Source organism: Bipolaris zeicola, assembly GCF_000523435.1.
Source record: "Bipolaris zeicola 26-R-13 unplaced genomic scaffold scaffold_19, whole genome shotgun sequence".
Taxonomy (NCBI): domain Eukaryota; kingdom Fungi; phylum Ascomycota; class Dothideomycetes; order Pleosporales; family Pleosporaceae; genus Bipolaris; species Bipolaris zeicola.
The window spans coordinates 1-14,440 of NW_006912068.1; the positions used below are offsets into that span (position 1 = coordinate 1).

General features: G+C 55.1%; 5 protein-coding genes across 5 annotated transcripts; all 5 read right to left on the reverse strand.

The window, feature by feature from the left end:
* Nucleotides 1-1,295: 1,295 nt before the first annotated feature.
* COCCADRAFT_86955 (glycosyltransferase family 3 protein) lies at nt 1,296-3,620 on the reverse strand (the record flags this gene model as incomplete). The annotated part of the gene is made up of 5 exons (XM_007710570.1): nt 1,296-1,410; nt 1,467-3,022; nt 3,076-3,351; nt 3,402-3,499; nt 3,551-3,620. 5 exons carry the CDS (start codon nt 3,618-3,620, stop codon nt 1,296-1,298), a joined length of 2,115 nt encoding a protein of 704 aa, XP_007708760.1.
* A 168-nt stretch (nt 3,621-3,788) lies between these two features.
* Nucleotides 3,789-3,995, reverse strand: COCCADRAFT_86835 (uncharacterized protein; the record flags this gene model as incomplete). The annotated part of the gene is made up of 1 exon (XM_007710571.1): nt 3,789-3,995. A coding segment is annotated over one exon (207 nt), but the record flags the coding sequence as incomplete, so codon positions are not given.
* A 1,182-nt stretch (nt 3,996-5,177) lies between these two features.
* Nucleotides 5,178-8,005, reverse strand: COCCADRAFT_33725 (uncharacterized protein; the record flags this gene model as incomplete). The annotated part of the gene is made up of 2 exons (XM_007710549.1): nt 5,178-6,953; nt 7,004-8,005. 2 exons carry the CDS (start codon nt 8,003-8,005, stop codon nt 5,178-5,180), a joined length of 2,778 nt encoding a protein of 925 aa, XP_007708739.1.
* A 1,377-nt stretch (nt 8,006-9,382) lies between these two features.
* On the reverse strand, nt 9,383-11,144 carry COCCADRAFT_86900 (uncharacterized protein; the record flags this gene model as incomplete). Its single annotated transcript, XM_007710572.1, has 2 exons — nt 9,383-10,790; nt 10,849-11,144. 2 exons carry the CDS (start codon nt 11,142-11,144, stop codon nt 9,383-9,385), a joined length of 1,704 nt encoding a protein of 567 aa, XP_007708762.1.
* A 366-nt stretch (nt 11,145-11,510) lies between these two features.
* On the reverse strand, nt 11,511-11,945 carry COCCADRAFT_23339 (uncharacterized protein; the record flags this gene model as incomplete). Its single annotated transcript, XM_007710533.1, has 2 exons — nt 11,511-11,689; nt 11,813-11,945. The coding sequence occupies 2 exons, from the start codon at nt 11,943-11,945 to the stop codon at nt 11,511-11,513; spliced, it is 312 nt and encodes a 103-aa protein (XP_007708723.1).
* Between the last annotated feature and the right edge of the window lie 2,495 nt (nt 11,946-14,440).

Consider the following 14,440-nt stretch of genomic DNA (forward strand, 5'->3'; position numbering starts at 1 on the left):
GGGGGGGGAGACCCGCACTCGAAGGGATGCCATCTACATCGAGAACCAGAGGGTGAAAGGTTAAAGGAAAATTTGGAAGCTGCCCTGCGCCACCTTGCGATACAAGGGCTACATTCGGTCGGTATGGGGTGGATGCTATAAGCATCAACCAAGACGACCACGACGAGAAAGGCACTCAGATTGAGCTCATGCGGCATATCTATGGCAATGCTACGACTGTGAACATTTGGCTAGGAGAAGCATGCTGATGGCAGCGAGGTCAGGGTCGTCATGACTATTCTTCCCAGGCTCTTGGACCAAGGCAAGCCTTTCAAAAGGAGCAAATTGCCGCGCTACTAATCACAATGGAAACTGAAACAGCCCCATCCACAAATCCATACTAGTGGCCTTCTTTAACCGTCAGTATACTGGAAGCGCGTATGGTATCGTTCAAGAGCTGGTCTGCGCTAAAGACGCCGTGGTCCTCTGTGGAAATAGCACCGTGCCATTTCAGTGCCATCCTCAAATTTCCATCAGTCTGTGAACCAAGTAGTAGGGAAAGCGTGTCACTGGGCCGAACGTTGCGCGGGACATCACTCTCCGAACCTTCCCGAGCCCCTACTATAGTAGTACTCAGATCGATGCTTGGAAGAAATTCCGCCATGCACGTAAAATAGGGAGAAGTAAAAAGATTTTTTTTTGAAAAAAGAATTTGCATATCAAAAAAAACATACGACAGCGGGGATTCGCTAGTGGTCACCCACCTAACTACTAATCCGCCGGTAAACTGCTTATATATGCCAGATCGGACGGGATGGCTAGCTCTCAGTTTCCAATGGTCGTATGTGCTAGGAAAACTAGGATTAGACTACTAAATCCGTATTTTTGGGATTAGGGCTGGGGTTAGGCTTAGGGTAAGGAACTCTGGTTAGGGTTAACGTGATGCTATCGATATGGGGCCTGGCACTCCTTTCGCACGCAGTATAGAGAGCTAAACACTCAGCGGTATCAACGTATATCTTCGTGAATTGACATGTCACGTTGTGAGTGCAGAGTTTGTATCTCGCAATTACATACAAAGAGTAACGGCTAAATTCGTACGACGTTCGCTATCAAAACACTACTACATGCAACATTCTCACACACGACTTCTCTTCACCTCATACATTGAAATACATGCATCCGTTTGCGCGTCTTTTAAACCAAAAACCACAGACACGGAAAACAACAATGGACACGTTTCATGCAATTTCCCTTGATTTCGTACTCATTCCTCATTGTACTTGGTAGATAAAAACAACATCAACAACAGACGTCTAGTCAGTTCCATTTACCGCAGCAGGCAAGGTAGGTGTGGTTGCGCCAGAGTTGGGCTTGCTCTTCGTCTTCAGGGTAAGTGGGAAAGTAAAGTCGTCGGCCTCTTCCTCTTCACTGTATACTTGTTAGCAACTGTCCGTCACTAGTCATTGTAATCATTCGTCACTTACGGAAGCTTCCACGCAATGTAGTCCTCGGTGCTCAGTCCCTCACGGCCTTCTTGCAGCGAAGCAAAGTCACCAGGAGTCATCATACCTGAACGCTCACGGGGCGATCCAGGCTCGGATAGAGGCCGGGAAATCTTGACGTCTTGCGAGTTGAAGAAGTCGGGCTCCTCGTCGTCTTCGTACGCCGCAGGGTATGCTCGTCGGAGCGCCAGTTGTCGAGCCTTGACATACTCCAAGCCCATGCGCTTCCAGTCGAGTAGGTCACTGAGACGCTCTGTCCGATTCCGCTGGTTGATGCGCTGGCGCTTGCTCTTCTTTGTGAATTCAAACATGTAGTCGACGAGCTGGTTGACCGAGTCGTCAACGCCCTTCATTCTCCGATCTACAATGTAGATACCGTAGTCTTGAGCATTCTCAATCAGCTCCTCCATGTAGCAACCAAAACCAGACAGGTTTGTTGTGATACTTGGAACACCCATGACAGTGCACTCGGCTGGAGTGTATCCCCATGGCTCGTAGTAAGATGAGAATACACCAAGATGGGTTCCACGGACAAAGTCGTCGTAGTCCATGGGCAGTACGGGGTTGGCCGAGTTCAAAAACTCAGGGTGGAAAACAACCTTGACGCGGTCCGAGGGGTGGTTGAAGAGCTGGCAGCGACGCAGTTGGTTGAGCACAGGATCTTCGGCATCGTTGACCATGTTGTGAGTGACAATAGGTGGCAGGTTATGGCGCTTCATGGCGAACAATCTTCGGCGGAGCAGAATCTTATCAGCAGGTGTGATCAAGTCCTTGTCTTCAGGGAGCTCCGAGCCTTCTGTCCAAGTCAGGGAGCGCTCAAACAGCTTCTTGGCCACGTTCTCGGCAATGTTGTTCACACTGTCGTGGAGCGCCTTGATGACTGCCTGTCCCTTGAGTGAGTCGACCGAAAGAGAGGTAGTCTGTGCAGGCAGAATGATAAAAGCAACGACCGTCATGTTAGAGTTCTCGCTCTTCATCTTGTGGTTCAGTCGTGCCAGTGATTCGATAAACATGTCCACACCCTTATTCCGGTACTCGTAGCGACCAGCTGTGAAGAAGTAGAGCGTATTCTCAGGATCGAAGTCATTGTGACCGTAGAAATGTCCGCGCACAAAGTCGTTGATCTTGACCTTTGCCTGTTGGTGCAAGTTCTGGAACTCGTGCGTCGCAGAAAACTTCTTAACGTTGAGACCGTTGGGCAATACACCATCTGGTTTGCGCTTCAAGAGATGCTCGCTCTCATAGGCAGTGATGTGGGACACGGTTGTGAAGACGTCGGCAGCGTGCGTGGCAGCCCGCTCAATGCAGTAACGATGGTAGATACCCCGCTTTCCTGCTTCGGCATCCACGTCAAAGTATTGCAGATTGTTGTAAAAGTCGACTGAGCCAGCGCAAAGGTAGCGACCGAGAAGTGTGGCGTGAGTTGTGAAAATGGTAGTCACGTCGATGCGGCGCTTCTTGCAAAGGGGCACTGCAACACCTGCCAGCCACTCGTGGAACTGGACAATGACAGCTCGCTGCTTCTCATGGTAGACATACTGAAAGAGCAGTTAGCAAATGTACCAAGACTGATTTCATGTTTGCTTCTTACCTCGCCCAAAAACCAGGCGATAAGATAGCCAAAGACAATGGCCTCATTGGTCTCGGAATCGCCAGGAGGCGAAGGAATGCCAGTAGAAGACCAGAGGTCGCCCTTCCACTCATCGAGCCACCTGTAGCCAGTGCCAGTGTCAAAGAGGAGCACGCGTGGGGCACCGTCAATCAGCCATCGTCCGTATAGCGTCTTGATGCCCCGCTCGTCCATGGACTTGATCGTGGCCAGCAGAGCAGGGTCTTTGGGAACAATGGGTTCTACTTCGACGGCGGCCTATGGACTTGTAAGCAGGAAGTATCGCAGTGAGCAAGCATAGTGCTTACCGAAGCCCTATTCCAGGGACCGAGCAGAGTGTAAGCAGCGCCATACTCTGCTGTGGTGACCTGGGCCTTTGACTTGAGGACCGAGTAGATGCCGCCGACTGGAGCTGGTTAGGGTTTTGCGTCATGGGACCAGGATGGAGGGGAGCTACCTCTGTTTGCGACTTCGGTCGCAACCTCGAACAGGACGTGGTTCTGCACGTCTCGCGCTCCCGAGGCCATTGTGAATGTGTGGTGGGGTCAGATAGAAGGAGGGAGAGACACAATGGCAGATTCAAAATACTGTTCGAGAGAAGAGATTGAGAAGGAGAGGTGAAACAGGGCTGATGGAGCTGGAGCTCGGTACTTGGTTAGACTGCTGCAGGATGCGGCGCTAGACGGGCGGTTGGGTTACTGAGCCGGGGGTGGGGAGAGAATAGGCGATACGGGTCTGCAACAAGATGTGGTGGTGCAGCCGCAGAGAGCGAGAGAGAGAGAGAGAGCAATTGACGAGAGTGTGTGTGTTTGAGCAGAATTGACAGGAAAAAGTCGAGGTAATAGCGGTTGGCGTGGACCCAGCAGACATGCCCTGCAGCGGCGCCAAGGGCTGGAAGATGGTGGGCGGCTTATTGTTTTGAGAGCTTGAGCGTTGGGAGACCCCGACGTGGGGAGGGTTTAGGGTGGTTGGGATGTTCGGGTCAGAGCTCCCCAGCCGACTTGCCTCGCTAGGTGCGGGTGACGTCGTTGCTGGCCCTGCAGTCACCATGACGCTGCCCATATCATTTGCTGGCCGCGAGCAAACTAGAGTAACAATTTAGCCCACATGGTCCTGGCAAGACATGCACAGTACCCAATTCTCGCGACATGTGAGTAGAGTACATGTGCACCCATGCACAAACATGGACATGTACATACTGTGTACACACCCACCCACTCCCTACTAGCATGTTCCCTCCCCGCGGCTGGCGCCCAGCAGGGCAAGGCTGGAGCGTGGCCGGCCAGTGTGCGCGAGTCAACAACTCAACAGTTTGTCGAGGAAATGAGACGACGAGCGGACCATCGACCGATCCATCCCGTCCCGATTTGTGCCGCTCAATTCTGACGACTACTCAGTCTCTTCATCTTCTCTTGTCGCAACTGTTACATGGCGCATGTTGCTGTACACGTTTTGTGAAGTTAATATGCCGAGGCGGTACTGCGTCCGCCTGCTGCAGCGTCTCGTCATTAGGCCGGCGATTGCGGGGTTCCCGCGCGACGGGGGGTGAAGTTTCCAGCACGCCACCCTCTCCGCAGCCAGTCGAGTGGGCCCAAACTTGGGCGGAGGCGGAGACATCGGAGACTTGGTCGGACACACACACATACATACACGTACTGTATAGTAAGCTCACAACACCATGCAACCATGACAACTGAATCTCTCATATACCCTCACCTCACACGCTCACCCGCCAGTGTCTCCAGCTAGTCGCATCTAGACCCATATCACTTCAAACATTATATATCAATTCAATACTTCCACTCTATCTAGCCTCACCTGCTCGGCCATACCAGGCATCCCTCTCACGCCCCCACCATGCCTCAACATCGGCGCCACCTGAAAAACAAGCCTTTGGGCTGACAACGTTGGGAAACAAACCGCAAGGAAGAGAAAGAAAAAAAATTATGCAGGGATATCAGGCTAAAATCGCGCTCACAAAGGAAAGAGGAAAGACGAAAAAAAGGACGCCACGTGCCGTTTGGGAAGTGGTTCCGCCTGCAAACCACCCTTCTTTGCCCCCCCTCCCTCCCAAAAAAAACACCTTACTTGCCACTTCGATCAATCACCGGTGCAGCAACGGGCATCCCACCCAGCAAGCTGCCCTGCGCAAACTCATTGTTCAGGTTCAGGTTGACCATTGGGCCTCGGGCTTTGCTGCCATCCATGACTCCTCGACCGATCACGTCAGGGCCTTGAGAATAACCCGCTCGAGACAACAGGCCTCCACCCGTAAATGCTTTGCTGGCATCCTCCGGCGCCGCACCATGGTTGTTCTGCGTGTATGCAGCCAGGGGCTCGCCACGACCCTTGAGCGACCGTGTGCGCTCGTGGCCACCGGCACCATATGTTCCATGTGCGCGTGATGTTCCCGGCCGGCCCGCTCGCCAATCTGTCGACGAAGGGACCTTGATTGCTTCTTCTATCGACGTTGCGCTCTCCACAAGTGGTCCGGCACCCGCTCCCGGATTGTACCCTTTGCCCTTGTTGAGATGCTGTGGTGGTGGACGGTACTGCGGTGTAAGATCAATCAACGGCTCTGGCATACCAGGTACCCGTTTCGAAGCACTTCTTTGCAGGTCGCTGGATGTCCGTCGATGGTGGTTACTGCGCGTTGAAGTACTACGTTTGACACTACTGTCGGCCTGACCCAGCCGACCCACGTTCAGCAGTGATGGACCCTCTGTAAACGCGGCCGCCTGCTGCTGCTCACGAGCCTGGGCTGCAGCCTGGCGCTCGCTATAGCCTCGGCCTAGAAGCCCATTAGAAGTAAATGCCTCTTCTTCCTTGCCGTCAAAGCTGCGTCGTCCAGACGTCTGTCGAGACGTGGGCTGTGAGGGATTGGGCTTGCCGATTGCACTCTTGATCAACGTTGCCGGGGGTGGTTGCTTTACCCGCAACGACTTCTTCCTCGTATGCATTGCTCTGCTATCAAGCTTCGACAAGGGCTTGTCATCTGGAAACTCGCCCGGCTTATGCACTTCAATTTCATCTAGCTTCTTGTTGAAACTGTCCATGTCCAATAACGACGAGAAAGCACCTAGCTGGTAATGTGATCCTACAGACTCACCCCTTGCATGCGCTGATGACGTCGCTGCTTCTTGGTTGCCAGACACATTGCGCATGGCTGGCGACTTCTTCTTCAACCCCTCGCCCTTTTGGTACTTGAGGTACCAGCTCCGCCACGACTGCAAAGCATGGTAGAACATGTTTGCCGTGTTGCGGTCATTGGTGCAGAAGAAGTGCACATACTGCGACTCATCGGCAAAAATGTTCGACTTTTGCATACTCTTGACCGCATAGCATATCTTCTTGGGTGGCTTGACCCTTGCCAGCTTCTGCTGCGTCACTGTGTAGATGTCGTAGTCTGTAAGCGTGCAAATGTTCTCCAGATCCTTTTCCTTGGTTTTTTCGTTCTTCGCCATGACTAGCTGGCCGTCGGGACGCAGGGTAAGGAGCCGCTTGCTCCACTTGCCGGGTCTCGAAGAGTATTGGATAAAGCACGACATGCCTTCGGGCCTTGCCTCGGGCACTTTGTATGCGAGTAAGTCATCCTGGTTGATTCCGTCCACGTCCGAGTCGATAATGGTTAGCTCATTTTGGTTGTCGTGATCCCATGAGTTCATAACATCTCGTACATATTCGTAATTGCGAAGCGGGCGCGTGATGCTGACTTTGGTGAAATATTCAGAAATAACTGCTGTGCGAACGTCAATTGGGTCTGCGAGGACAGTTGACGCAGACTTGATCAGATCCAGAGGTGTTGTGGTCGGTGTGACTGGTAGTTGAATGCGCTTCTTGTTGCACACAACCGTAACACGCTGCCCCAATTGTTAGTCACTTCATCCCGCCCAAGAGGCAACCAACATACCCTGTCACCAGCATTCACGGCTGAAGTTGGCGCATCAATACCCAGGACCGCACCTCCTCCACCGGGCTTGATCGTCTCTTCCTCGTGGCTGAGGCTGAGGCTGAGTTGTGGTGCAGCCGACAATTGCGCTGGAGCATCCAGGCCTAGAGCCTCGTCCTTTCTCCTTTTGAACATGCCAAACCCAACTTCTTGCTGTCGCGGGGGCGAAATGGCATTGGGTGAGGCCGGTGGCTTTTGGGACCGCTCTTCAAGCCTTGCTAGTGCCGCTTGACGTTGATGCTCGTCCTTGTTTTGCGAAGTCTTTCGCGGCTCGGCTTTCTGTAGTCGTCTCCCACGCTCCTGCTCTGCCTTTTGTTCGATTCTTTGCCGACGCAGCGCTTCCGCTTCTTCAAACTCTCGCTGTTGCTGTTGCTGCTTCTGTAGCCGCGCCGCTTCCTCTGCTTCTTGACGTAACTTGTCGGCCCTGTTCAACTCGGCCTGTTGTGCCTGCCTCATTGCCCGTGCCTCTGCATCATGTCTTTCCTTCATCTGCCGCTGGCGCTGCTTCTCCTTTTCGAGAATTTCTCTCGCACTATCATCGCCGCTGAGGGACTGGTCTCTTGGTGCACCGTAGACAAGGGGCGACGTTTGGGTACGAGGTTTAGCCGTACGAGGGCGGCGCTGGGTGGTATTGGCCGCATACGATGTCTGCTGTGGGGAACTGTCGGCATCAGTTGACGAAGCATACGGCGGCGACTGCGGGCAAAAGGGCGGTGGAGGGTCAAACGTGGTGTTGGAGCGGGGAGGAGGTTGCGGACTGGTCGCGTGCGAAGTTGGTGGTCGGCGGTGGTAGCGGCTCTTGCTCCTGCTGAGTGGCGCATCGTTCTGAGGCTGGGCGTCTGGTACTGCAGGCATAGTAGGCATTGTCGACATGCCCTGCGAAGGCTGGTCATGCTGCGAAAACTGGCCTGGTGGCGCGGGATGCTGTTCCTGGGCGCGCCTTACGCTTCTATAGCGAGACATCTTTTGCGTCGACGCTGCTGCTGCGGCTGCGGCAGCAGACGAGGACATTGCTTCAGTGGCCATGGCGGTGTAGGGGAGAATGCTGTGCGACTGGAAACCTCGTGCCTGGGCGAAGAGAGGTAGAGAACATAGAAAGCACCGTCACGGCCATAGAGGACGCCCAGCGAGTGAGGGGAAAGAGGAGATGTGAACAGGGTGAAGAAGCAAGTACAAGTGGCAGCATGCGGAATACGGCTAAGGCGGCGTTTAATTCTTTGACATTAAAGTACCTGAATCCAATCACCAGGTCAAGGCAGGTAGCCGAAACATTCTCTCCACCCCCCGTTCTATCTTGGTAGTCCTCCTGAGAGGGCGGGAACGGTCGGTGGCTGGACTGAAACCTGGCAGGCCGGCCGTACGCAGGCGCGTGCGCTAGACGACTCGTCCACCTGACCAGCGCGGGGCGGTCAGTGCAGGCGGTGCCAGCCACACGTCCGCCTGAAACGCGACGCCTGGCCGCCATGCCTTAGCCACAGCACGCTATTCGACTACGTACGTAGTCATGGCGTGTGCATGAATGCCCCCCTCCCCAAAGCAGATCGCGGCATGCAACAAGATCCTGCAGATCGCAATGTTGTGCATGCATCCACCCAGGGCACACGACACTACCTACTACGCCTGTCCCTTGGCTACAGTGACAGTGACATGAACCCTATGCATACATGTCTACTTACTCTAGTCTGCGTATGTGATATGAACCCCTGCCTATGCAAAGTACTAGTATGTCACCATAACAGCCTATATTGCCTAAATGAGAAATCACTTGTGTAATATCCCAGCGGAGAATTACCAAACTGCAATATTACCACGCACACACACATACACAAACCTTGGCCCTGTGCGCCCTGCAATCCCCCCTTCTCCAAAACAAAGCGGCACTCGATATTAAAAGCACAAGTCATCGGCGGTGTTTTAGTAGCCACGAGAGACCAGTCTCGCGCAACCAAGCGCTCTATTTTTCTTTCTTGCTTTGCTTTGTTTCTTTATGTACACACACATGGCCAACAAAGGAAACTCCATCCTTTCACCAGGGGTATTTTCGTCCGACCCTCATTGGTTCTGCCTGGTGTCGCCATAATTCGTACTGATGTTGCACCCGTGTTCCACCAACCTTAAAACGACAAAAATAGAACAAAAGTAAAAACACACAACAAGAAAAAAGGTTCCTTGGTATCTTGCAAAGATGACGTTTGAGAAGGTAAAAAAAGAAGAACTTGGACAGCTATCCAGAAGAGAGAATCGAAGTGAGCGAGGGAAAAAGGTAAATAAGAAGACGGGCAGGCGAGATGCAGTACATGGATGCAGAGTGCGATGCTGGCGTGTCCAAACGAACAGAAACTAGCGCCACAAATCAGCCCTCGAGGCTCGCTTCTCGCGACCAACGTGGGTCATCCAGCTTGCGCGCGGGCTGGGTTCTCGGCCACCGAGCGAGTTGGAGTAGCCGTGTCCAAAGCCTCCGCTAGGTGCCATATGGCCGGCGCTCCTCGGTCGCCCATCGTTGTCGGCAGGTATGGCCAGGAACCCACCGAACCCGTTTGGTACTACAATGCTCTTACGGGCATCTCCGCCCCACTGGGGTCCAAGACCCTTGTGTGCCGAGTAGCTGCTTAGTGGCCGGCCCACAGACATGGATGCACGTCGTTGCTGGCCTTCGGGAGGCATGATGGAGGTAAAGATCCAATCAAGCTCATCGAGACCCTTGGAGTAGACCTCCAAGGGCTGGTTGAACATGGGCGGCGGTGCCTCGCTGAACGGACGTATTGGTGGCGCAAGAGTAAGGATTTCTGGGAAATCGGGATCACGAACCCACAGCTGTCGCAAAGCCGGAAGCGAGTTGGACATTAGCGACTTGGCTAGATACTGGTAATACGACGCAGCGGGAGGGTAGACCTGGTTGGCGGCGCTGGATACGACCTCAAAGTTGAGCTTGTGCAGTGTGTACGAGTTCATGGGCGGGATAGGGTCTAGGGGAAGGGATGCCGAGACCGTGGCCGTGTACTCTAATGTCCGAAGGTTGGCCGCTGCCTGCAAAACAATGTGAAGAGATGCTACTGGGAAGCCAGCACAGTCCTTGAGTACAAGCGTTCGGAGTCTGGCACTGCACATGGGGTTATGGAGAAACTGGGCCAAGCCGTGTGCAGTCACTGTGTGGCACTTTTCTAGCCTCAGGATCTCCAAGGCAGGGAAGTTTGGAATTCCAGGGGCATCGTGGAAAGTGGAATCGTTCAGCCATGGAGCGCCGATAATGGTAAGTTCCTTGAGTCGGGGAAGCATGCCGAAGACCTGTCGCAAGATGCTGGGCTCAATGTGTATCTTGCTGAGCTCAACGGTGATGAGCTCTTGCCAGTAGCCCTGGAGGAGCGACTCGAGCGCCTGTTCGCCACCCTCGGTGTACTTCATTCTCCTAATGTGTGGGCATCGTCCCTGCAGCTCCTGTCGCAGCAGCTGGCAAGACTGGTCGCCACTGTAGAAGCCATCTGGGAGGTCAATGTACTCGAGGTTGGGGCAGCCCGACACAGTTCGCGCAAGGTCGGCTTTGCAGGCCTCGCGCGTCATGTAGGGGAGCTTGATGAAGCGTACACGTTGGCCGAGGTATTGGTTGCCGCGGACACTCTGGCCGAGCTGCTGGAGTCGCTCGGTGGGGGCGTCGATTTCATCTCCGTTACGCGACTTGCGCCTGCGCTGGTCGGCGTAGATTTCCTCGAGCTCGCAGTAGTGGACGGCATCAATGCGGATGCTGTTGTAACTAGGGAGGCCGGTCAGCCGCAATGTACATGCAGACAGAGCAGAATGGCAAAACTTACAGTAAACCGGCGGCTACACCATACCATTGTCGCTTTGTCAAGGCGCAGTGGGCCAGGTCTCGCATGTCGCAGCTCATGCAGCCATCGTTGCCACTGTCCTCGCTGCCGTCGAGGGTCTCGTCAGTGGAATGGGGGCAGACTTGCTCAAAGATGCGACGCAAGACGTGGTCGGGCAGGCGGACAAATTGATCGGGCCCATGGTATTCGGGGATGGCGGGGGCGTAGAGGTCGTTGCGAGGACGGGATTCGTTCTTCTTTGGGGTTTTGTGACGCCTGAATCGCTTGAAGAAGCCCATGATGCCGCGAGAGGAACTAGAGAAGAATGTCAGGAGGACAGCAGCATGGAGGAGAGCAACGGGTCAAGGCAGATTTGGGGGGTGGACGTGGTTCTTTGTCCGTTGTTTCAAAAAGTGGGTAGGTGAATACTAACTCGCGTCCGTTTGGTGCAGCTTGCGGGGAAGACAGGAAGCCGCGTTGCCGAGAGGCCATGGTTACTTAGTAAAGCAGGCGGTCCCGATTTACTACACGGGCCTTCCTCGTGTGGGTAGTGGTAGATGCTCAGGCGCCAATGCAAAGTCCCCGATGCCACAAGCGGAGTGCATAAATTGCAGAGGATCTCTTGATGGGCAGAAGAGGGGGGGCGCGCGCGGCGTTTAAGGGGTTCACAGCAGCTGCACCACGGGCACTGGGAGAGGTTGCGCACACCACGTCGAGCGGGCGCTGCTGACAGGGCTAGTGCTTGTCGGCCGTGTCAGCAAAAGCTTGAGGGGACGCTGATCGTCGTGAGCGCGCGCCTCCAAACTCAACTGCCAGCCTGGCGGCGTGTGAAATTGGCTGCCACCTGCGCCGAAACAGCAGCGAGGGCGGGCGAGCACGAGGGTTGAGGCTGATCACGTGCTGCCGTGGCCCTCGCCGTCGCCGTCGCCGCGGGAGTGGGAGAGAGGCCACACATGCACACACATACATACACACACGGCCAGGGGGGGCGGCGGGATGTGCTGGCCCCTTGTCCCCTTGTCCCCTTGGCCCCTAGCCGCCTCTCGCCCACCCCAAGTACAGGACAGCTCTGCCGGTCCACTGGTCCACTCGTCCAACATGGCTTCTCGAGATAACACGCCAGCGGGCTACCCCGTCCAAGCCATGGCCGGACCCTGTTGTTCGGGTAGGCGTGGGCGTGGGCGTGTGTGTGTATGCATGTACACAGTACCCTACCCAGTCTCTAACTCTCACCATGGCGCCGTGTCCATTGCACTCAAACGCGACGACATCCATACACGCTACTATGTACACTGTACATACATGTCGTATGTATACACACGCACAGCACGGGCACGCGCCGGTTCCCCTTGGCTGCACGCGTGGGACCGGTAATGAGCGTCGACGTCGCTGCAGATATCCCGCCATGCTCCTATGTATATATGGATGCATGCAGCCATGAACTATGTATATACCCTACACACTTTCGTGTACATGCTCTCCCAGGGCCCGGGACGACACTCTCGAGCCCATTGCTGCCAATTGCGACGTCGGAACACCGCCAGCACCCGTCCAGGGACCATATAGGCACACAGCAACACGCGAGATAGCCGTGCAACCCGCAAAAAACAAAACAGCATCAGGGAAAAAAAAGCCCATATCCCCCAATGCTCTCCCAGTGACACGTCCGACACTAAACTCGAGCTCCCGCCAAGATCTCGACGTTGTGCCCTTAGCTCTGCTATCCACGTCAAGAAATCTTCCGGCATCATTGCACGGAGCCTCAGGTCGTCCGTCCCCATCACAGAGCACCTGGTTTCATCTCACCGGGTCACCTCTACCCTCGCTCCATCATTCACCTCGAGGCTCTGCTCTGTTCTCCCCTTCACTTGCAGTGAGCAGCAGTCACCTGTCCCCGCCTCACCTCATCCGTATTCACCTCCCCGCTGACGTACCCGCTGCGAGCGACTTCCACCCACGCCGCCTCTTACCTCCGACTTCCTTCGCTGCAACACCTCAATTGCCCAATCCACCCTCGCCGCAGTCTCGACCGACCTCTGGACCACCCTAGAGGCACCCGTACTGACAGTGCAACCCTCGCAGACAAATACAGACAGCTATGGCCTCCCAGCCGACCCCGAGCCCCCAGGCGGCCAATCTCGACCGCTACGTCGTCATTCACGTAGCTACCACATGTGACGAGCACGGCGTCTACGTGACAAAGGATTCAGCAGAGGTCATTGAGCTCGGCTGGATTCTCCTCGATGCAAAGTCGTGCGAAGAGGTGGGCTTGCCCATCCCAATCCCGCACCCCAATTGCTGATCCAATCCCAGCTACACCGCGAGTCCGTCCTCGTGAAGCCCGTCAACACACCCATCACAGCCTTGTGCAGTACGTTGTCTTGCTCCTTCTCCCCTACCTATTGCCTACTTGCCTCCCTCACTCCCCATCCACCCCTTCTTCACCCCGACGAGCTTCGGCTAACCCTGCATCCTTGCTTGCACAGCGAGCTTGACAACCCTCACCTGGGACCAGGTCCGCAACGCTGGCTCCTTCCGTGATGCCATCGAGCGCTTCAACAACTTCCACGCCGAACACATTGCCCCCAAGAATCTCGAGTTTGCGTTCGTTACCCTTGACTCATGGGACCTCCGCGTACAGCTGCCGCGCGAGGCTAGGGACAAGGCCGTTGTTCTTCCCCCATACCTCCAGCACTCCCGTACATTCGACCTACGCACTGAGTACCAGCGCTGGCAGGCACACCACCCCGAGTCGTTGCCGTTTGGCTCCAGCGCCTTGACCAACATTTGTGCGGCTCTCGAAGTGGAGCCTGTCCAATCGTCGGCTCCCATCAAACACAACCTGCCCTTTCACTTGCAAGCCCTCGCCCCCGCCTCGCCGCGGCGGGCAATGGAGGAGGCCGTCACACTTGCACGAGTTCTCCGTGGCCTGATCCGCAAGTCGCAGCCACCTCAAGACCACCCCGACGTACTTACCAAACCCATGGATGCCAGGGCTGACGTGCGCGCCTTTTTGTCCGAACGCAGCAAGGTTCTTCATATGAGCGGTCTTCCCCATGACACTACTCAGTCAGAGCTTGAGAGCTGGTTCACTCAGTTTGGCGGTCGTCCCATTGCTTTCTGGACCCTCCGTACCCCAGACCAGCACAAGCCCACTGGCACCGGCTTCGCCATCTTCTCTTCTCACGAGGAGGTATGTATTGTATTAATCATGCTCGACGTCTAACATGCTAACTTTAATTCTTCTTTCCTAGGCTGCTGAGAGTCTCTGCATGAACGGCCGCGCTCTCAACGAAAAGGCCATTGAAGTCTCGCCTTCGTCCACTCGCGTTCTCGACCGTGCCTCCGATATCATCACACCATTTCCTCCTAGCAAGAACCGTCCTCGCCCTGGTGACTGGAACTGCCCCTCTTGTGGCTTCTCCAACTTCCAGCGCCGTACCGCCTGTTTCCGATGTTCGTTCCCTGCCATGCAACAGGGCCCGCCTGGCGGTGATCCCATGGCCTACGGCGGTTACGGATATGGAGGTCACCCAGGTATGATGGGTCCTCCTCAGCACCACATGGGCCACGGCCACGGTCACGGAATGGGTGG